This window comes from Rhamphochromis sp. 'chilingali' (assembly GCF_963969265.1).
Source record: "Rhamphochromis sp. 'chilingali' genome assembly, chromosome: 8".
Taxonomy (NCBI): Eukaryota; Metazoa; Chordata; class Actinopteri; order Cichliformes; family Cichlidae; genus Rhamphochromis; species Rhamphochromis sp. 'chilingali'.
In genome coordinates this window covers 26985987-27008896 of record NC_137935.1, presented here as the reverse complement: position 1 = coordinate 27008896, position 22910 = coordinate 26985987, and the positions used below count along the sequence as shown (strand labels likewise).

Sequence of the window (22910 nt, the reverse complement as noted above, 5' to 3'; positions counted from 1 at the left end):
TTAGAGGAAGGATCTGGCAGAGCCTTCCAAACCATCTGCTCCATCGATATGAAGTAGATTTTGGCAGGCAACAGACAGAGAGCAAGCATAAAGTCACACCCTGGCAAAAAAGGAAGACTGTGTTAACATTGCTATTGTCCTCCCAAGGTTTAGCAGCACATTACCAAAGTTGTTTGCACTCACATTAGGTCTCCAAAAGTCCATCAGAGGTCTTTCTGTTAGTAAGACTCTATGCAAATGTTCAATATTTCTTTTGCTAGCTATGTTAAGATGAAAATATACAGTGTGAAAGACACATTTAAGTAATGCTGAAAATGATGATTCTTTTTAGCAGATGTGCCAAAATTAAGCACAAAAAGAAAAAAAAAACACGAGTGGGTACATTTAGGAGGCATTATGAGACATTTGGAATCTATTACACTGCAATCCAAGATGCAAATTTAATTTTAATAAATAGAAGCCATGCCAAAAGTTTTGTATTTCAAAAGAAGCTTTGAATATCTAATGCCCATTTCTAAAACTCATTTGAAATTAACTCACAAGGGTCAATGCATATATAAAACTTGGTAAATTAACTTCATATGCTATTAGATTTAGAGCTTTTTTTGAAAGACAAAGATTTTGGCTATGCTAGCCTATATAATTTCTGAAGTAAAAAAATGCATGCACATCACATACCAATGCAGCATTTTTCTTTACCCTATGCAGGACATTCAATATACTGACATAGACTACATGGAGGATAAAAAGGATTTCACCTATGACAAGGTGAAGTTTGCAGAACTTCCACAGTTTGCTGAATTCCTCCATGAGAAGGGGCAGAAATATATCCTTATCCTGGTAAGAAATACTTTGCTGTTCACAAAATAATTTGTGTAATGGACATGTTAACAAATATTACTACATGAACTTATTCTTGTATTACAAGCAATTTTGTGATATGAGTTCTGTATATAATGTGTGATGATACAATAATACAGTACACAGTAACATCTTTGTAACATCAGATACAACAAATAACAATTGAAACTCATGCCAATGGTGCTGTGTAATTTTTATGTATTTACTGATTTGTTTTCAACTTATATTATTATGACAGGATCCAGCAATAGCCACCAGTAAGAGGGTTGGGGATGCTCTGTATGAGTCCTATGACCGTGGAACTGCGAAAAATGCTTGGGTCACTGAATCAGATGGAGTGACTCCTCTAATAGGAGAGGTGAGCCACATTTGTGCACAAACCTAATTTAAATAATTACATGCACACAACAAACAAGAGGAAACTCACTTAAAAAGAAAATTACTTAATTAACTTTGAAACTTCAGCTGTGCTTTCAATCAAACTTAAACACAGGAATGAATGGGAACTATTTTCAAACAGTTTAGAGTCCGCTACTTTTAAGGCTTATGAAATTAGAGGTTATATATTAGCATATTCTTTCAGTTATCAAATTTGGCTTTTTAAGATAAAGCCTTTCAAACCTTTTAGCTGCTTAACCCAAAACATAAAAAAGCATAACAGATTTTGATCAAATCAGACAGTCAAACAGTTTGACTGGCATCCAAATGACTCATCATGGTCTGTTATTTATTTAACCTTGGGGGACTCATAAAGGGTTAACTAATAATAAAATTAACAAAACTATGTGAACTATAACTATATAAACTTTTATTTTACTATATAAACTTTTATGAACAATTTAAAAGAGTTGTAAAAAATAAAGGACTTTATGCAGCCATGTGAAAAACTAAATATAAGCATCAGTAGATATACCAGTAGGGTTGTGTGTGGTATGGTTCCCACTATATAGATTCAGTCTGGTTTAATTCCTGAAAGGCACGCAATGATGCAAAATAATCGATACCCCCCCCCCCCCCCTAGAGGTAATGAATCTTTTTTGAAAATGTAAGCAGTACAAATATCTTTACTTCATCTACAGTTTGTAGCTCTGTTGACTAGTAGCTCCTTCCTGCTACTTATCCTCTTAATTTCTATTGAAGCAATAATAGCACACATAGCTCTTTACAGGACTGCTTATATTACTGACACAATCAGCTGATATTTGATGCAAGGTCACAGGTTTGTTCTCATGGAAAATAATTTTCCATAGAACAATCATAGAACATAAATATATTCATTGAGAGATCTTTTTCCCCGTTGAGAACATTTTTTAAAAAAGAGAGTGGAAGTGCAGAGTAAAATGTCTTGCTCAATACTTTCTTTAGTGTTGCTTTTGATTATGCACACAGCGAGACCCTGCCCCACTGTTAATAGTTTTTCCATCCTGTTTATAACAGGTCAAACATATGCATTGATTCTGCATTAGTGCTTAATCTTAAAAAGTTCTGCATCACCACATCACACATTAGCCATGGGTCTGTGCGTGTGTGTGTGTGTGTAGGCCTGTGTGTGAATGTGTAATGGCGAGAAATACAGAGAAAGGTAGAAAGAAAAGACCCATAGTCCCCGCGTTCATTTATATGCATCCAGCTGTGTGGGTTAAAAAAAACTTTTTTTGTAATTTGTGGTTTGTTTCTGCACACAAGTGTGGCCATACTTGTGTGCAGTTTATTTACATATGCAGTTCTATGTATTCTCATTGTGAACATTCAAGTGTCTCTGCCAACAACCTCTGCTGTTGCTGCCTCTGTAATCAGGTAGGCACTGAAACAGACCTGGTATATATTCTGCTTTTAAAATAGATAATAATTGCTGAGAAATATGTAGATAAAAGCTTTTCCTGGCACCCATGTTGGAGTGCCTGAGTATAATCATAGCAGGACCTCATTCAAACAGGTGGACATTTCTGTTCATACCACAAAAGTAAAGCTAGATGAGAGTTAAAATAAAGGGCAGTGGGGAGAGCTAAAAGAAACCTATGTGGATTTAAAGGAAGGTTTAACTGTTGACAGAAACATGCACAGAGAAAGGGGTATGTGCAGACAGTCAGAGAAACACAAATAATGGATTAGATGAAAATGTAAAGGGAAACAGACTGGCTGTCTTACTGTGGCATGGTGACAGAGACATGCACAAGAAGCAAAGAGACAGAAGAGACAAAATAGATAGGTTATCAGATACAGACAAAAAAGGAGGGGGTAGACGATATGCGAGGTAGAAAGAGACTTTGGAAAGAAGGTAGGCAGAGGGACTAATACCGGTAGAAGAGAAGAGAGACAGGTGGATAACAACTTCGAGAGACAGACTGGCAGACAAAAGACCATAAAAACAGTAAAAGAAACAGTGAGATATGCAGCTACAAATGACAGCACATTCCATATCCTGTTGTCAGAATTACTACGCAGCTGGAGATGACAAAATCTGGCCTTGAAGGAAGGAAGGGCTCAAAAAAAGATGCAAGGGAAAGCATCTGCAAGGGACTATCAATGAGCTTTGACCTTGGATTTCTGACCATCTGCCAAAAACATCTGCCTATAAATCTTTGTGTTTGTGTGTGTGTGTGTGTGTGTGTGTGTGGGGGGGGGGGGGGGGGGGGGGGGTGTCTGTGTGCGTGTCTGCAAGCACATGAGCGTACATAAGTATGATTCATGTCTTTGCTGAAAACGAGGTTGTAATGTTATTGCCCATGGAAGGTAAAAGATAGCTAGAGTGGAGCAACCTTGAGATTTAATATCTAGTGTGCTCTTCAAGAGTGTTCACATACAGAAATACAGCCACATACACACACACAAACATACACACACAAACGCACAAAAACTCTGTCTTTCTCAGTGGATTAATCATTTTTCTCAATACATGTCATTAAGGATGACTTCTAACACACAGTCACGTCTGGAGATTTCTATTGCATTATCGATTTCTCCTCTCCTTTCTACTCTTCCTCAACTCATTTGTCTCTTTATCCCTTTTCTCCTTAGCCATCTCTCTCTCATCAATCCCTCTTCTCCTGTATTTCATCTGTCCTCTATTTTCTGTCATTGCCACTTCCCTAAACTGGTCCTGCAACATCTACATAGGAACATTTATATTTTTCCTGCAGAGCTCATAATTTTGACTGATCGTGCCCTGTTATGTTGATTGGTGATGTTGTGTTATGTTGATATAGATTATTTTGCAGACTAAATTGCTGCTTTGTTTCAGACATGTTTAACATCCATATATGTTAAGTGCATAAAAAATGAGCACATAAATAAAAAAATTTGTACTTACACCTACACAGAACCAGAATTGTAAACTGTGAGTGATGATAACTAATGTAGACTAGTCAAGGTTTTTTTTCTCACATTCTCTCCCTCAAAGGTGTGGCCAGGAGAGGCTGTATTTCCAGATTACACCAGCCAAGCCTGCATAGATTGGTGGGTGGATGAGTATGAGCGATTCTACAGGGAGGTCAAACATGATGCACTGTGGATTGTAAGTCAGTTTTGAATACAGAAAACGGAGGTATGAATAGTTGTGGCCTGACCGAAAATTGTCAAAATGGCCAAGGGCCAAGAAAGAGCATTAATAATAAGAATTGTGTTAACTTAACAAACATGGAAAAAAATTTACTTCATAACCGTCTTTAAACAAAACAAGAGTCCTCTCACTGAAATCTACTGTATGTCCTTGCAGGACATGAATGAGGTCTCTAATTTCAAGCAAGGATCAGCAAAGGGCTGTGCTTCAAACAACCTCAACTACCCTCCATTCATTCCAAGTAAGAGATGTTGTTTTTTATCTTCTGAGCCATGATCATGCTAATCATTTGACGTACATGGCTGTTCTTATAGCTGTAAATTGTGGCTTTTAGAAGAAAAAAAAGAAAAAAAGAAATCCAGAAAAAGCTGGGCAGTCATTTAAAATGCAAACTGAATATTATGCTACTAAAATACCAAAGAAGAGGCCCTGAACTATAGAAATTATATTTCAATAAAGAGTAGAAAATGATTTACTATGGCAACTACAGGGAGAACAGAATTATTAGGCAAGTTGTATTTTTGAGGAATAATTTTATTATTGAACAACAACCATGTTCTCAATGAACCCAAAAAACTCATTAATATCAAAGCTGAATGTTTCTGGAAGTAGTTTTTAGTTTGTTTTTAGTTTTAGCCATTTTAGGGGGATATCTGTGTGTGCAGGTGACTATTACTGTGCATAATTATTAGGCAACTTAACAAAAAACAAATATATACCCATTTCAATTATTTATTTTTACCAGTGAAACCAATATAACATCTCCACATTCACAAATATACATTTCTGACATTCAAAAACAAAACAAAAACAAATCAGCGACCAATATAGCCACCTTTCTTTGCAAGGACACTCAAAAGCCTGCCATCCATGGATTCTGTCAGTGTTTTGATCTGTTCACCATCAACATTGCGTGCAGCAGCAACCACAGCCTCCCAGACACTGTTCAGAGAGGTGTACTGTTTTCCCTCCTTGTAAATCTCACATTTGATGATGGACCACAGGTTCTCAATGGGGTTCAGATCAGGTGAACAAGGTGGCCATGTCATTAGTTTTTCTTCTTTTATACCCTTTCTTGCCAGCCACGCTGTGGAGTACTTGGACGCGTGTCATGGAGCATTGTCCTGCATGAAAATCATGTTTTTCTTGAAGGATGCAGACTTTTTCCTGTACCACTGCTTGAAGAAGGTGTCTTCCAGAAACTGGCAGTAGGACTGGGAGTTGAGCTTGACTCCATCCTCAACCCGAAAAGGCCCCACAAGCTCATCTTTGATGATACCAGCCCAAACCAGTACTCCACCTCCACCTTGCTGGTGTCTGAGTCGGACTGGAGCTCTCTGCCCTTTACCAATCCAGCCACGGGCCCATCCATCTGGCCCATCAAGACTCACTCTCATTTCATCAGTCCATAAAACCTTAGAAAAACCAGTCTTGAGATATTTCTTGGCCCAGTCTTGACGTTTCAGCTTGTGTGTCTTGTTCAGTGGTGGTCGTCTTTCAGCCTTTCTTACCTTGGCCATGTCTCTGAGTATTGCACACCTTGTGCTTTTGGGCACTCCAGTGATGTTGCAGCTCTGAAATATGGCCAAACTGGTGGCAAGTGGCATCTTGGCAGCTGCACGCTTGACTTTTCTCAGTTCATGGGCAGTTATTTTGCGCCTTGGTTTTTCCACACGCTTCTTGCGACCCTGTTGACTATTTTGAATGAAACGCTTGATTGTTCGATGATCACGCTTCAGAAGCTTTGCAATTTTGAGACTGCTGCATCCCTCTGCAAGATATCTCACTATTTTTGACTTTTCTGAGCCTGTCAAGTCCTTCTTTTGACCCATTTTGCCAAAGGAAAGGAAGTTGCCTACTAATTATGCACACCTGATATAGGGTGTTGATGTCATTAGACCACACCCCTTCTCATTACAGAGATGCACATCACCTAATATGCTTACTACCAAGGCTTTCGAGCCTATACAGCTTGGAGTAAGACAACATGCATGAAGAGGATGATGTGGACAAAATACTCATTTGTCTAATAATTCTGCACTCCCTATAAACTCTGCAGTTATAATTAATTATAATAATTTTTAATTAGTAATCTATTAAATATTAGTATTATTATTAATTAAGTTAATTATTTATTTATTTTGTGGCTACCTAATTCAAAATGGGCACCTGTCAGTAAAAGATGGAAGTTTTAATGATTTTCATTTTTTCCCCATTTTCTGCCTTTTCTGTGAAAACTAGTCATACTGGTATGCATTTAATACAAAGAAACAAAGGATACCATAGAAATGCAGGTCATCGCCCAAATATTGTACACAACTTGATAAATTAGCTACACTAGCACACATAATAATAGAAAAGCCCTTTATTGTCATCGTACATGCACAGTGTATCCTAGATGGTTTTCTAGAAAACTCATCTAGAATCATAGATCCCTTAAGAAGAATTTTGAAAATGACTCTTCTGCCATGTCTTTTATTCTGACTGTGTCCCAGATAGGATGATCATAACTGGAAAAGGCACGCTCCCCTGATGCCATCCTTGTTATTGCCCTCCTCCTTAGTCATCTTCCTGCATTGCTCTCTTTTCTGTCATTTCCTCATTGCTCTGACATCCTATAGGAGTATACATCAATGTCTATCTCATTCTTTCTGTCCTTTTACTTCATCGCAACACCATCACTGTTTTTTCGTATTCTCTTCATGCCTCCTCACCCCTTGTTCCAGCTCTTCACTCCTTTATCTTTTCTCTCCCTCAGACATTCTCGACAACTTGATGTACAGTAAGACTCTGTGTATGGATGCCAAGCAGTCTTGGGGAAACCATTATGATGTCCACAGTCTGTACGGGTACTCTATGGTGCTGGCTAGTGAAAAGTGAGTACATCAATAATCAATGACAGGAAGAGTTCAGGTTGTGCTACGAAGGCCAACTTTCTGCCACCCATTCAGTATATTGAGACTCTGGGAAACTCAAAATACACAATGTAATATACATACTGGTGGTGGTCAGAGGGCCCGGTGGCACCTGTGTCCGGCAGCCTCGCCTCTGTCAGTGCGCCCCAGGGCAGCTGTGGCTACAATGTAGCTTGCTATCGCCAGTGTGTGAATGTGTGTGTGAATGGGTGAATGACTGAATGTAGTGTAAAGCGCTTTGGGGTCCTTAAGGACTAGAAAAGCGCTATACAAATGCAGGCCATTTACCATTACCATTTACATAATTTTCTAAATGAATAGTTGTAGAATCAGATGTTACTGACCCATTGTGCTAAAGTCCAGAGCAGTTGACTTGACTTCAATGTGTTAAATCCGAAAACTTGTTTTAATGAGTCTAGCTTCCAGTGTGTTTGAATGAATTTCTCATTGGAGTCTGGCGCTGAAACAGTTTAGTGACCCATTATGTGCACAAACTTAGAAAGGAGTATTAAATATATTGTCGGTGCCAGCAATCTGTTGAGGAGGGATAAAAAAGTGCTTCACCATACTCAGGTTTATTATTATTAATGTTTTATACTTGCTAACCAGTTAGCATTGGTTCATCTTATTTCCTTATCTGAATGCTGTTGAAGGGCTCCAATTCCATTGTCTTGAACTACAGTAGTCCTTGTTCTCAGCAACCTTGCTGAATTTGGCATAGATGTGTATGAGCCATTTTTTGGCCTACTGCAATTTCTTATTACAGTGGCCTCTGAGCCCATTGCTGATCCTCCAGAGAGCATAACAAGGCCTACCATCACTACCTGCAGTCCAACGCAATGCAGTGGGAGTTCTTCTTAGAGACAACATACTCAGCAGACAGAAAAACACTGGGGAAAATAAAATAAAGTTCCCTAGCCAGCCAGCATTTAAAGAACCAAGAGACTAGGGATGGGTACCGGTTCTGACATAAACGGTAGTAACCAGACCGAAAAGCAGCGCACATTTCGGTGCTTACTTTCCTGAGATGTCATACACTTTGGATTCCAGCCAATCATTTTACCTTTGCAAGCGTAGTAGGCGGGCCCAAGTACGTACGTTCTTTTAGAGCAGAGCTACAGATTAAAAATGCCCAAGGCGAAGAGGTCGAAAGTCTGGCTGTACTTCACAGCAAAAGATGCAAACTCAGCAGCCTGCAACAAGTGCTTTAAGATGAACTTTTTAAAAGCCGAGAACTGCACCGTATTTGATAGCTTGCTGCGAGACCTCACATCGAGCACATCTACTGCTGGTGTGGTGCCTGTTATCGGTCCCGGAGTTAGCAACATCCCCCAAAAACCCGAAGAGGAGAGTCCTGGCTCCTAGCCCTGCCAGTGTAGCAGAAATGATGACGGATGATGATGGCAGCAGCAGCCGTTCTTCTCTGGGTCACTAGCTTAATGTTGTTCGTGTGTAATTTACGTTGAGTAGGCTAACCATGTTATTACATTAATGCAGGTAAGGTGAACTAGCAAACACCATCGTAGTTACATGCGGCTGTCTTCTTGTTTGATGGCAGATACTCCCTTCACCCTGGCCAAAAAGGCTAAAATGACCAAAGAAAAAGTGGGAAACAGTTAAACATGAGAGGTTTTTGGACAAAGTTGGTGTCTCCCCCCCCCCCCCTATTGATTAAGCACTTTTTCCAGCCAAGAGTGATAACATAAATCCCCTATATCTGCAGAAAAGGCTAACATTGTTATCTTTTTACAAAAAAACAGCTGAACATGAGAGGTTTTTGGACAAAGTTTGTGTTCTTCATTCTTTAATCACCGGTTCGAGCACAGTTTAAGCACCGGCACCGTTTCAAAAGTACCGGTTTGGTACCGGTATCGGATAAAACCTAAACGATACCCATCCCTACAAGAGACATGATTCAAAGTTACAGTTTGACAGGTTGGTTTAATACAATTTGTAGACCTAAGACAGCACTGTGGATCCAGAATAATGGTGAAGAAAACTGTTGCTGCTGATCTGTATCAGAAACCTAGATGTCAAATTTTCCTAACAATGCAGCCAGTAATATAAAGTAATATAAAACTGTAATATTCTTCTGCTAGTGTATCCTGACTCATCAGTGCATAAGCTTTAAGAGCTAACTTGAATGCCAATAAAAATCATTAACAAAAAAATCTCATAAAACCATTTCGCAGCCTTGCATTTTCCTCAGTGTGGCAAATGTTTTATAACTTTTATTTAACCCTTTACAGCCGATCGGAGCGGGCACGCTCTGTTTTGCGTAACTATTTTTAAATCCCGGTAGCTCTGCAACCAAGTAAGCTAGCGCAATAATTTTTTTTGCATATGAAACTGGAGGAGTTGTACTTACATCTTATGCCATCAGCTTGTCCTAGGTCACAGTTTCCTTCCACATATAGCTTTGCAAAAACTGCATAAAAATCACTTGCAGCAACAAAAACATGATATTCCAGAAACACGCTTCGCCGATCCATCAGCTGTTTGTAACACTTCCTACGTCCATCAGCGCGAACTATCACATGACCGCATGACCTGCCCGAAACCGGAAGTGACGTCATTTTGCGGAAATGTAGTTTTTTACGATCGGGGCCTTATGAGCTTGTGTTTTACTTGTTATGTGTTTTAAAAAGTTATGTTTGACTTTATGACTTTCTGTGTCGTTTCTGGGATGCTTAAGACTCATATTGCACTGCTGGAAATAGTTTATTTTGATGCATATGCTGTTATTTTGCAAATTTGCACTATAATATTTATTTTCGTTTTTCCTGCAGTATATAAAAATTGGTGTATTTCAAAAATAAAACTATGAAGACACTCAAAATAAATTTCCTGTGGTGGGAAACTAGTTTGTGTAACTTTTTTGTATTTACAGTTTTGAGGGATAAGCCTCTTAAATTTCTCTAATTAGAAATATATGTTAAAAAAACAAAAACGATTTTCAATTTTTTTGTAGTTTATTGCACTTTTTTGCAATTTATGTAATTACTATGCACCTAATGCAGACATATTATTAAAGTTTGGGCTATAATGGTTGTATTGATGTATAGCAACTTGAAATGCTCCCAAAAATGGCTCCACAGCATGTAAAAATATAATATAAGCTCTGGCGAACTTGGTTCTATGGTAGGTCTTAAAGGGTTAATGTTTAAACTCTGCTCATGTCAATTCTCCGAAGTTACATCACTACCCTCGTAACCACATTTACACTCGAAAGAAACAATCTGCCTATATATGGTAACACACACATACACAGACACAGCCCACTCAAGACCATGAAATACAAGCTCCCTGAAGTGAGCTTGCTGACGCACTGTTTTGGTATTAAAGCTAGCTCATCATTCTTTTGTCAGCTTTCCTACTCATTTCTTTTCTTCTTTCTTAGTCTACTAATTAAAATGTATTACTGGCAGGAGACACATTTTGTAAACATCATCAGGGCTTTATATTGTCGTGGAGATTGATAATGCTTCGATTTTGTTTGAATAAAATATTAATGTGTAGTGGTAAATCAATTCAATCTTTCTCTCTGATCATTTGTGTTTGTGCATATGCATGCGATATCTGTTTCTCCCTTGTGCTCTCTCTGGCTCTCTTTTTTGTCCCATTGTCCTTTTATCTTAATGACCCTGTATCATCTGCTTGTCTTCTTGTTGAATTCTCTGCCACAGAGCTCTGCAGCGTGTTTTTGGAGCAAACCGTACCCTGTTGCTGACCCGCTCCTCCTTTCCAGGTGTGGGAAAATATTCAGGTCACTGGCTGGGGGACAATGGTGCCAACTGGAATGACATAAAATGGGCTATCCCTGGCATGCTAGAGTTTGGCCTCTTTGGAATACCCTATGTGAGTAGCAAACATTCAGAGAAGGTCATGTAATGGTCATATAATTTTTAGAGATGGCACGATACCACTTTTTTATGTCCGATACCGATACCGATATCATAAATTTGGATATCTGCCGATACCGATATGAATCCGATATAGTGTTTTTTAATCAACAAAACTGTTTTTTTAAATATCTTGCTGCATTTTGTATAAGTTCATACTCAAGTTTAAAACAACAACTACACTAAAGCTATTCTGTTATACCTGTATGCAAAAAAAAATATTTCATAGTTCAGCAATACTGATCAATCTAATAAACTTAAACCTACACCATCCTCCCTATTCTGGTATTTTAAAGAGTACTTAGCATAAATATTAAGCAACCTAACTAATAGGGTTCCAACTCCCAGCAACAACAAAAATAAATAAATAAAAAATAGGGAACCACCCCTCACGCTCCACCTCATGATGCTTAATCGACGTAATCAACCTTAATTTGATGCAGTGTGAAAAAAAATGCACAGAAATCAATTATTTTTTTCAATATATTAAAATATTAAATAGATTCAACATCTTTCTTCAACAAAATTGCAGACTGCACAGATGGTACCTTCCCAAAGGAAAAAGTACTATAGCTTACTAGGGTATATTAGACTTAATAGTCACTATATACAGTAATTGACTTCTATTCATTTTACATCAAATTAAAACTTTGGGTGTCAGATAATTATTTATTAAAAGCTCGACATTTTAAATGAGAATAAGAAAGAAAAGTATGTCTTTGTGCCCCTTTTCCCTGTTCATGCCCTATCGGCCCCCCTGGCTAAACTTTGCTAGATCCGCCCCTGCACAGTTACCAGCGTCAGCTACATAGAAAAAGATCCTCGAGTAGAAAGTAATATTAAATAAATTCTAACAGCAGCTGATCAAGCTTAAACGTGCTGCTGTTGTTCAACCGCTGGTTTGCTCTTTCTGGTGCAAAGTGGGCCAAAAACAAACAAGAGACACAGACTCGCGACAGAAAAGCCGATCAGCTGATCATTAAGCAGTTTCATGATTGAAGTAGCAGCAAGAGGAGGAAGTCGCTCCATATATCGCTTGTTAAGCTTAACGCAGGAATGCTTTACAAACATTCAGAGATGGACTTACACACTTGCTTTACTTCTCTCGGGGATAACTTTGTCGGAGATGAAATGCGGGGTTGCTAGCGAAGCTCCAAATGCTATCCAGACCACCGACAGGTCCTGCATGCCACAGCCGCTCTATCACGTGATGCATACTGCTCCGACGTGCTAACGTTCTGAGGTGAGTTACGGTGTGTTGCAAGTTTTGTGAGGTGCTTTCGTGATATTTAATGGATCGGATTACATTTTTTATTTTTCTCCGATATCCGATCCAGTAATTTAGGTCAGTATCGGACCGATACCGATACGTAATATCGGATCGGTCCATCTCTAATAATTTTTAAAATAGCTAAAATCATTTGATAAGACAAATAAATATGACCATTCAAGTTTTTATTTTCACTTTAGCAAAGCATTGAAGAATGAAAACATATATATCTATATCTATATCTATATATATCTATATATATATATATATATATATATATATATATATAATTTGTACTCTACAGAAAGCTCCAGAACCAGGCATAGAACTTAATCTGTTTGTTAGCGTGTGTTTCTGGCACTTGGATGGTTCTCTCTTTTGCTTTTTTTAAAGAAGATTTAGTTGTCATTGGGATGTATGCTCCGTCATAATTTCAAACAGCAGACAAGAAGAAGTGTGTCTTGAATAAGATCCATTAAAATGTCTGCACCAACAGCAGTTTTCTTTCCTGGAACAACACCACGTTCAGAAAACACACTCCTAGCCAGTAACCGAGTGGACCTTGTACTTGCTTGTGTGTATCGCTAGTTTGCAGATTTCAAACAGCAGTAAGAAAACGACAGGGAGTCCAGTGCACATGCAAACACACACATGCACACTCCTCCAGCTGTGCACAGCAGGTAGTCATATATACATGCCAACTTCTCCTGCTGGGACTGTGTCAAGCAGATTTTGGGTTCCTCAGTAGACACACGCTCACACGAACGCAGAGAGAAAGACGGAAAGAAAGCAGGAGAAATAGGATTTGGATCGATTCCCTCCCATTGAGGCTGTTGTAAAATGTGGCCGGTAGTAAACAATAGAAAGCAAACAGTCTCTGCAGACTGGCCTTTGACTGAAGTCTCTTTCTTGGACTCCATGAAAGCAATTAATGTAAATAAAGATTACAACCCACATCTACTGTTTGCCAGTAAATCCTCACTAAATGGAGCCAGCATGAAGAGAGGCATTTTAGAAGATAAATATAAAGGCAGTTATCACACTGGTGCTACAAGAGATTTGTTAACCTTACAGTTGGACCATTTTTTAACCAGGCCATAATGAAACATTAGTAATCTAGAGATCTTTTGTTTTCAAGTTCAAGTTTTCTCAGAGTTTGTCAAATGTTATTCCAGTTTGATTTTTCCGATATAACAATATTAGGATGTTGTTAGAATTGAACCTGTAGGTTTTGGCTAAATGTCATTGTAAATGTTTTTCAGATTGGAGCTGACATCTGCGGTTTCTTTGATGACTCCACTGAGGAGTTGTGTCGTCGCTGGATGCAGGTCGGGGCTTTCTACCCCTTCAGTCGGAACCACAACGCTGAGGGGTACAAGGTACTCCCAGATTTATTATATTAGATTGTCAATCTATATATTACAACTTTGCTGTTTGGTGCAAAGTACTGCAGGGTATACACATTATTCTATAACATTGTATAGGTGCTATGAAATCCGAGCAGTTAAAAACTTTTTGTAGCCGTGGAGATTATCACCTCACTGGTGCAAGTACAGCTGAATCTGTGTTTAACACTGAGGATGCAAGCTGCTGAAAAACACAACATTTGAGTCTGAAATAAAATATTACTCACAATCTCAATGGTGCAATGAAATTTAAAGGAATTGATATTGATATACATAAAGTTATTGCAATATGGTGGATTCTCCACATCAGCTGCAGTATTGCACTGACTGCCTTTCTTAACTTTCTGACTGGACAATCGCTCTTCAAGAAGAGAGTCAGTATTCATTTTCAGTGACAATGATTTTCAACAGGTGGTAATATTAACAGAGTAAAAATTATGTTTATATTTAACAAGCAGGCTAAAACGTTAAATGTCACAGGTCAGATCAGTGGCTTAATGTCACTGAGAAACACAGGGAAGGCGCCTGCTGAGCCTAGAAGAGTGCTTATATTGCCACTGAGCTATTTATACAGATGAACACAAATGGCTTATGCGAAAAATCATTCTACACTATTGAATCGCATGAAAACTGATGCTCCCACAACATTTTCCGTTTGGGGTGGGGGTTGGTGATAGTACTTGCTTGAAGACAGGGACACGATGATGATGAATCTGATGTACAATTTCCACTAAACAAGACAGCTAAAGTGTGACCTTTGCTTTGCCCTAATCATGGCGCTCATCACATCCCATACAGATAGTCCAAACACACACACAGACACAAATGAGTTTTCATCAGACTGTCAGAGTTGCTGGAGGCATAAATGATTAGCCAGATGAGAGGACCACGGCCTGTAAGCAGCTAATCACCCTCACACTTACCACACTTACCACTGTCATCAAATTAACATCATACCTCTGTTTCTTTCTCTCACTTTTTCATTTATTTTTTTCTTTTGCTCTTTGTCTTTATAAACTGTACTTTTAGATTGCTCCAATGTAAAGGTAATTTTGTGGTTATTCATTATGATTAAGGTTAATGTGTATTTGCTCATGGTAATTTTCCACTTTCTCATCCCTCCTCTTTACTGCTTTATCGTCACTCACTTCCTTTAATTTCAGCGATTTTCTTTCCTTCTCCTGCTCAAACATATTCCCTCGTTCCCATTGTTTTTCAGTAACTAATGGACAAATATGTGTTTTATTTTCTCTATTATTTCTTGTTCATTAACACCATTCCCTTACTCCATCTTTCTGTCTCCAGCCTCAGGATCCAGCTGTATATGGTGCTGACTCAGCACTGGTCCGGAGTTCCAAACATTACCTGAACATACGTTATACACTTCTGCCTTACCTCTACACGCTATTCTACAAAGCCCACACTGCAGGAGAGACTGTTGTACGTCCTGTTCTGCATGAGTAAGTCCCATCTACTATTGAGTTAAGTCATTATGCTACCAATTCAAACAGCGACACAAATAAACTGCAGTTGCTTCGATTCACCTGTGGACATAACTCACAAATACCTATTCCTAACCACCAAAACCTTAAATCTTCCAAAAGTATTTCTCATGTACTTCATACTGTGTATTGCTGGAGACCTCAGTAAGTGCAGTACTAAACCGGGGCGTTCTGAGGAGTGGATGTCTTTTCATCTCAGCTAGGTCACTTTGGCATCATCTGACAGATCACAGATGATATTACACTGCTGTGACCTCCTAATGACCAGATCACACAACATAGTTGATAAATCAACCTCCAACGATGGTGACATCCATATTTGTTGATGTCCTTGTGATTCCTGTGACAGTGGGCACTGTGCTAGTTGCATACAAGCAAAGTAATTTATTCAATAATAGGGCATTTGTCTTGGTCACTACCATCATTCTGATGCCACAGAAGAGTGTGACATTATCATCTGCAAGGTCATAGGTGATGTCACAGTACCTCTGAAGGTGTATCTAGGAGCAAAGAGAAGACTAGCATCATGTTGTTTGGATAACTCCCTGGTTATCCAAACAACCTGATGCTATACTATACCATAACTCTGTCCACAAATACTCCCACCAAGACGGAAATAGACAGTATAAACAACTGTCAAGGCAGGCAAAAACAAAAATTCCTTGATTTCCTTTTTTTCCTAAAGAAAGAAAATGAGCAATTTTACATAGTGAAAAGCTCTGTTCCAAGTGCCTGAAAGCTAGTAGCTGAAACCTGGCAACCCTGGCCTATAAACTAAAAAGTGATGTCACTGGCAATGAATGAAAGGACAACATGCCAACAGAAACTAAGACCTTGGCAAGACAGCAATTCCAAATCGAGTGAATACACTCCTGTTTGAGTGGTTTTATTTTTAAAAAGCACAAGAAAAATTAAATGTTTTGGCAATCAGACAACTAGCAAACCACATGATAAACAGATAGCGAGAAGCACAAGGACCGTGTTGCAGTACAACTGTTCATCCCTTTCACCATTCAAAAAGACACCAAGGGCATTAACAAAACATAATGGCATCCAAGTGACAAGTTGTAAAGTATATGCATGACTCTACGAAAGAAAGAAACGGATTGGAGATTAGTAGCCACACAGCTTAAATGAGCCAGCCAGGGTAAAACATGGAAAATGTGATCTAGTAAGACATGAACTAATAAATTGGAAAAATCAAAGGGTGAACATTAATTTAATGTTAAGATAAAGTTTAGAATTGTAACAAAGCATAGACATCCTAAAGCTTTTCTAAACCATAAACTGGAAAATAAAATGTACGGTCTGTAGTTTAATTACATTTTGGCTGGACACAACATAATGACAAAGATGCCTAATTTAATATATATTCTTCCTTGCCCAAGGTTCTATTCTGACAGCGCAACCTGGACAGTAGATCGCCAGTTCCTCTGGGGAAAATACCTGCTCATCACACCTGTCTTGGATCCAGTAAGTTAAAACACAGAGAGAGAGACATATCAGAAACAGAATACATATACATATGAAGATACTTTGGTCAAAATGACATCATACACATTACTTAAAGAAATGTACATAGAAAATGGAGAAACATGTCTTGCAGCTGAACAGCTACTCACTCACACAGTCACACACACGCACACAGCGTGACCTCCACTGGGAAAACATGACATGGGATTTTCTTTGTTGCCCTCCCCTACTCTCATCCCTCTTTCTTCTCTCTTCCATACCCTCCCTCTTTTCTCTGAGCTCTAATGAGAGCACTGACCTCATTACGAGCAGATTAGAAGTGTAGATAGAGTGTGTACTCTTGTGTTTGTTTCAGTGTGTGTGTGTGTGTGTGTCTGTGCGCTTGGGTTTTGGTGTGTGTGTGTGTGTGTGTGTGTGTGTGTGTGTGTGTGTGTGTGTGTGTGTGTGTGTGTGTGTGTGTGTGTGTGTGCATGCGTGCAGCTGCCTGCATATGTAAATGTGTGTGCCTGTAGGCACATATGTATGTGTGCATATGCAGTGATTGCGGTCATGTCAAAGTGGCCTGAATAATAAGCAATTTAGTGCGGCCTCTCGTGAATTACAGAATAGTGGAAAGCGAATTGGATTCATTGTCGGGCTGAGGATGAAGTAACTTCAATCAGTGTAATTGTGAAAAAAGTTTCTAATACAAGAACTGTGTGTGTGTGTGTGTGGGGGGGGGCTTTGTGATGCTTTAGAGTTTACGTCTTACAGAGTATAGGGAAAGGAAAGGAAGAAGCATGAGGCAACTGTGCTGGATGTTATTTTTGTGAACCAAGACAAATGCACCTATTTGGGATGCCTTCACAGCCAGAGACACAATTCAACTGCTGTTGTGCAGTTGGAAACAGGATAGGATAAAAAGACATCCATTATCAGTGGGTGTGTTGGGGCATCAATTATGACTCACTGCTCATTTCCCTTCTCTTTAAAAGCAATGTGCTTTCCATCAAAGTGCCCTGATAATTGAACAGAGAGAAATGTTTAGAAGTCCTCCAAGGAGGGGAAAATATGACCTTCCTTGTGATGGTGAAGACATGCCCTTGAATAAATTTACAGTAGGTAAAGTTATTCAGGAGTTGGATTAAACATTTGCTTTACAATGTTGTCTTTGTCTGTAGGTGGCATTGGGAAGAACTGCAGGGTTACTTTGGGTAAATAGGGTCATCTTCCAGAGCCTGACCTATAGAGGTCATGCGTTTAAACGTACACGCTATACCAGCGGTCCCCAACCTTTTTTGCGCCACGGACCGGTTTATGCCCGACAATATTTTCATGGACCAGCCTTTAAGGTGTCGCGGATTAATACAAAAAAAAACTATTACCGGTACCGAAAAAAAGAAAATTTATTCATAACATGCGTGAAAAGACCCAGGAAAACCGAGTAAACAATAAAAACGGCAACAAAATAACGCTGAAAACCGATAAAAACCCTGAAAACTATACATTTCACACCTGAGCCTCAACTGTGAGCCCGGTACCAAACGACTCACGGACCGGCACCGGTCCGAGGCCCGGGGGTTGGGGGCCACTGCTCTATACCCAAACGTATTTGCTTATCTGGCTTCATATGTATATGTATTTGAGTGATGTCGCATCTTAATCCATAGGGTTTAATATGATGTCGGCCCACCCTTTGCAGTTATAACAGCTTCAACTCTTCTGGGGGGGCTTTCCACAAGGTTTGAGAGCTTACCATTATTCCAGGAGAGCATTTGGGAGGTCAGACACTGATGTTGGAGGCCTGGTTCACAGTCTGTGCTCTAATTCATCCCAAAGGTGTTCTATTAGGTTGAGGTCAGGACTCTGTGGAGACCAGTCAAGATCTTCAACACCAAACCTGCTCATCTATGTCTTTATGGACCTTGCTTTGTGCAATGGTGAGCAATCATGTTGGCACAATGCAGTTAGACAAGTATTGGTCTCTGACAACCACCAAATCCAGACTCAGAAGTGTGACTCGTTACTCCAAAGAACACTTCTCAATGCGCCCTAGTCCAGTGGCAGCATGCTTTACACCACAGCATCTGATATGTTGCATGGCGCTTGGTGATATAAGGCTTGGCTGTAGCTGCTCAGCCATGGAAATCCATTCCACTGTTCTTTAGATCAGCGGTCCCCAACCTTTTTTGCGCCACGGACCGGTTTATGCCCGACAATATTTTCACAGACCGGCCTTTAAGGCGTTGCGGAAAAATACAACAAAATAAAACCAGTACCGGTAACGAAAAAAAGATTTATTCATAACACATGTGAAAAGACCCATGAAGACCGAGTTAAAGATAAAAACGATAACAAAATAACGCTGAAAACCGATAAACACCCTGAAAACCATACATTTCACACCTGAGCCTCAACTCTCGCGGCCCGGTACCAAATGACTCACGGACCGGTACCGGTCCGAGGCCCGGGAGTTGGGGACCGCTGCTTTAGATAATCTGAAGGCCACATGAAGTCTGGAGGTCGGTAGCGATTTACTCTACAGAAAGTTGGTGACCTCTGCACACTGTGCACCTCAGCATCTGTGATTCTACATGGCCTACCGCTTCATGGTTGAATTGCTGTAGTTCCCATTTGGTTCCACTTTGTTTTAAATCCATTAACAGTTGACTGTGTAATATTTTATAGTGAGTGAAATTTCACTACAGGACTTGCTGTACAGGTGGCATCCTTTCACAGTACGCTGGAATTTACTGAGCTTCTTAGAGCAACCCATCCTTTCACAAATATTTGTAGAGTTAGTCAGCATGCATAGGTGGCCACTTGTGGCCATGGAGGGGATTGGAGCACCTGAATTCAGTCATTTGGATGTGTAAGTGAAAACATTTGGCAATATAGTGTATGATCCTGACCAGTCTGCATAGTTATTTATGCATACATGGACATTAAAACTTTTGTACTATCATTTATGTAAGGTTATGACTTTTACAAAAGGGTCTAAATTTTCGTTTCACCATTTTGGAAAACAATGCCATGCAAATAATGTTCAGGTACAGAGCCCGGCGCCTTAATGGATGCCCCTGTTTCTGTCTGTTTAGACAAAAACAGTAAATTTTCTTTTACCATGAAAATTGTTTTCATGTGATTAATCAGCTTAAGAAGGGTTATATTGCAGTGTCGTCGAAGTGTTTTTGTCCTCTTGTATGCAATTTCAAAAGGATTCGGGTGGCAAGAGTATGCTCACTATATGTGACGGCTGTGTCATGCTCTGAAGGGCAATATAAAGAGATATCATCAAGGGTCAAAGGATGATCTTTAACAACCCTTGATATTCTACACTCACCTTTTTAACTATTCTCTACTATACTCTATCTGTTCTTTATTTATTCCTTTGTCTACTTGCCTATCCATTTCTCTAATGATGCTTTCTCCATCATGCAGATCAATCAATGCTTTAACCTTGATCTCTGTGATAAACTGAAGAGATCTCCTGCACTCTATCTCTGTCATCCCCTCTGGTCTTCATCCATACTTCTACTCTCATGCCCGTTTCTCCCTTTTTCTTTTCAGCTCATCCTTTCATCAAACGTTGGCTCCCTCGTCTCATCTGCATTCTCTTAATCAGCTGCTGTCTACTCACCCTTGTGATCCCATTTCATTTCATCCCACTTCTCTTTCACTCTGTGTCTCATACTCTCCCTCTCTTTCTCTCTCTCTCTCTCTGCTGCTCTCATTTAATTCAGCTGCCATCTGATCATTCTGCCAGCATGAATCTTTGGCTCACCTGATCAAATCTTACCTTATAGCTAACTGAGATTCAGTGCTCCAAATAAGGATACAGGCTTCGTGCTGTTTCCCTATCAAACGCAGTTAGCAACCATGCTAAGTCCTGCAGTCCCTTCCCGTTAGTCAGTGGTGTGAGTGATAGGAGCCGCGAGCAAATCCGACACCAGAAAACGAGGTATAGGGGGAGCATCCATTTCCCCAGGCTGTCATCCTACAGGCTGTGCAGCAGTTGTGGCTGGTGATTTACGTCAAAGTGTGAATCTGTGGCCCTTAAGGGGGTGTTAAGTAATTTAATTTGGTTAGCAGGCCATTATTTTTATATATTTGATCATATTTTAGTCTTTCTTCTTTTACTATGTCCTGTTTTTTTCTTTTACTTCTCAAATTTAATAATTTGGTGTTATTTGTCATTGTTTAAATATGCCTCGCCACTATTCTTCTTGTCCTCCTGAATCCCCTATTTCATGTTCCTAATGACAGACCTTAACAGTCCACAAAAAGGACAGCGTGAGAGAGACAGAGAGAGAGAGAGAGGAGGTGAGAGAGTAATTGGAAGGGAGATGCTTTTGCCATCAGTGCCTGTGACAGGCCTTGGCCTGTGCAGTTGTCACACTGTATTTCACAATATAGAATTTTTTTGAGAAGGACCTGTAGTTTGCGCTTTCTTTAGCTGTGCCCCCTGTGAATGTCTCTCTCTCTCTCCCTCTGTTCTGCACTGTCACAAAGAACAGGGAAGTGACAATGCTATCAAAGGCTTGGTGCTCGTCTATTGATTGCCCCCGTCTGTCCACCACCTTAAGCCATCAAAGGCTGTCACCTATCAGTTGTTGCTTGATGCCGTCTTTCCCATCGTCTCTTACATCATAGTATTGTAGACTGAAATGTCACAAGGCCTGTGTGGAAACTTTGTATTGGATGATAGGCAATTTAAGAACATGTTTACTTGATGGGGACATTTTATCTTCATTTTTACAATTAAGTTGCAGTTATATATAGCAGAAAGGGCTATCCTCACTTTATCCTCACTTTATTCGAGGCACTTTCTCTGGAGATGCAAATAGATAGTCATGCAAGTGTTGTGTTCTTGTGTTTTTTGTAGGGTGTGGATAAGGTGTCGGCATATCTACCTGATGCTCGGTGGTACGACTACGAGACGGTAAGGATATTTTTTCCTCATTGGAAATGTTTCCTCTAAAGTAGCACAACTATCTGTTAGATGTATGGGTCTGTAACTGTATTTGTAAAGTAGCACAACTACTGCCTTTAATGGAGTTGTATACATTAATTTACACACTTGTAGAAACCACAATTCTTTAAATTCTTGCTGAAATGTTCACTTTACTTAATAGCAAAGGTAACTACCAGAGGCTTACTGGAGGTTGTCCAAGTTAAGTGCAAATTCATAAATTGCACTCTTTTTATGGTTTGATGGTCATAAAACTGTGTATAACCCACAATGCAGGAAAGCTGCGTTTTAACTTCGGACATCACAGTATAGGCAGTTTTTAAATCCCATTTAGGGAAGCAAAATAATAGAATATCTTCAATATAATACACTCTCAATCAAAAACAGCTTCCTTAAAAATCTCATTGAGCTGAATTAACATAATAAGCCTTGTAATCAAAATAAATCAGATAGATTTGGGGGGGGGGGGGGGGGGGGCTTATCACTATCATGTTATATTTGTCACAAAAACATGTAAAGCACAACCTGTCACATGAAAGTTGATGCCTCAAGTTGTTGTTTGAGACTGAGAGACTAAAGTGATAAGACAGAGTAGGAATGAGGACAAAGAGTGAGAGAGGGGACAAGGAAGAAAAGAGAGAGACTATCTCCCTGACAGAGAGATAAAAGAGGTGTTAAGTTCCTTTGGGACCTTATTTAGCCGTCACAGTGGCGATGTAAAGCGCCCACTGATCAGATGAACGATTAGATTGGCTGTCTTACTGCCGGCCCCTTGTCCTGGTTGGTCCCCTGTGATTATCTGGGTAGGAGGATAGAAGGGTGGGGGAGCAATGATGTAGTGAAAATGACCATGAAAAACAAGTTACAGAGCAAAGAAATACTGGAGAAGCACTCGGATGAGAACAAAACAGATGGGATGGGAGTTGAATGAAAAGAAAGGGGAAAGGATGGCTAGCGCAATTACACAGAGATAGAGGAAAGCATAAACAATAGAGAGGATGAGAAAGAGGCAACAGAAATGAAAATTACAGTATGCAGAAAAGAGGAAGATTGCAAGACTAAGAGGAGAAA

At 39.6% G+C, this 22910-nt stretch overlaps 1 protein-coding gene across 1 annotated transcript in view; it reads left to right on the top strand.

Annotated features, from left to right (window-relative positions):
• Positions 1–22910, top strand: part of LOC308401670 (sucrase-isomaltase, intestinal-like) — a gene marked incomplete at its 5' end in the record, with an annotated part of 61221 nt that overhangs the window by 10211 nt on the left and 28100 nt on the right. The window contains 10 exons of the mRNA XM_080889996.1: positions 709–840; positions 1100–1219; positions 4262–4375; positions 4577–4661; positions 7179–7296; positions 11022–11193; positions 13770–13886; positions 15219–15373; positions 16804–16888; positions 21753–21809. Of these exons, the coding sequence (XP_080746122.1) occupies positions 709–840; positions 1100–1219; positions 4262–4375; positions 4577–4661; positions 7179–7296; positions 11022–11193; positions 13770–13886; positions 15219–15373; positions 16804–16888; positions 21753–21809 (1155 nt within the window). The remainder of the gene's footprint in view (positions 1–708; positions 841–1099; positions 1220–4261; positions 4376–4576; positions 4662–7178; positions 7297–11021; positions 11194–13769; positions 13887–15218; positions 15374–16803; positions 16889–21752; positions 21810–22910) is intronic.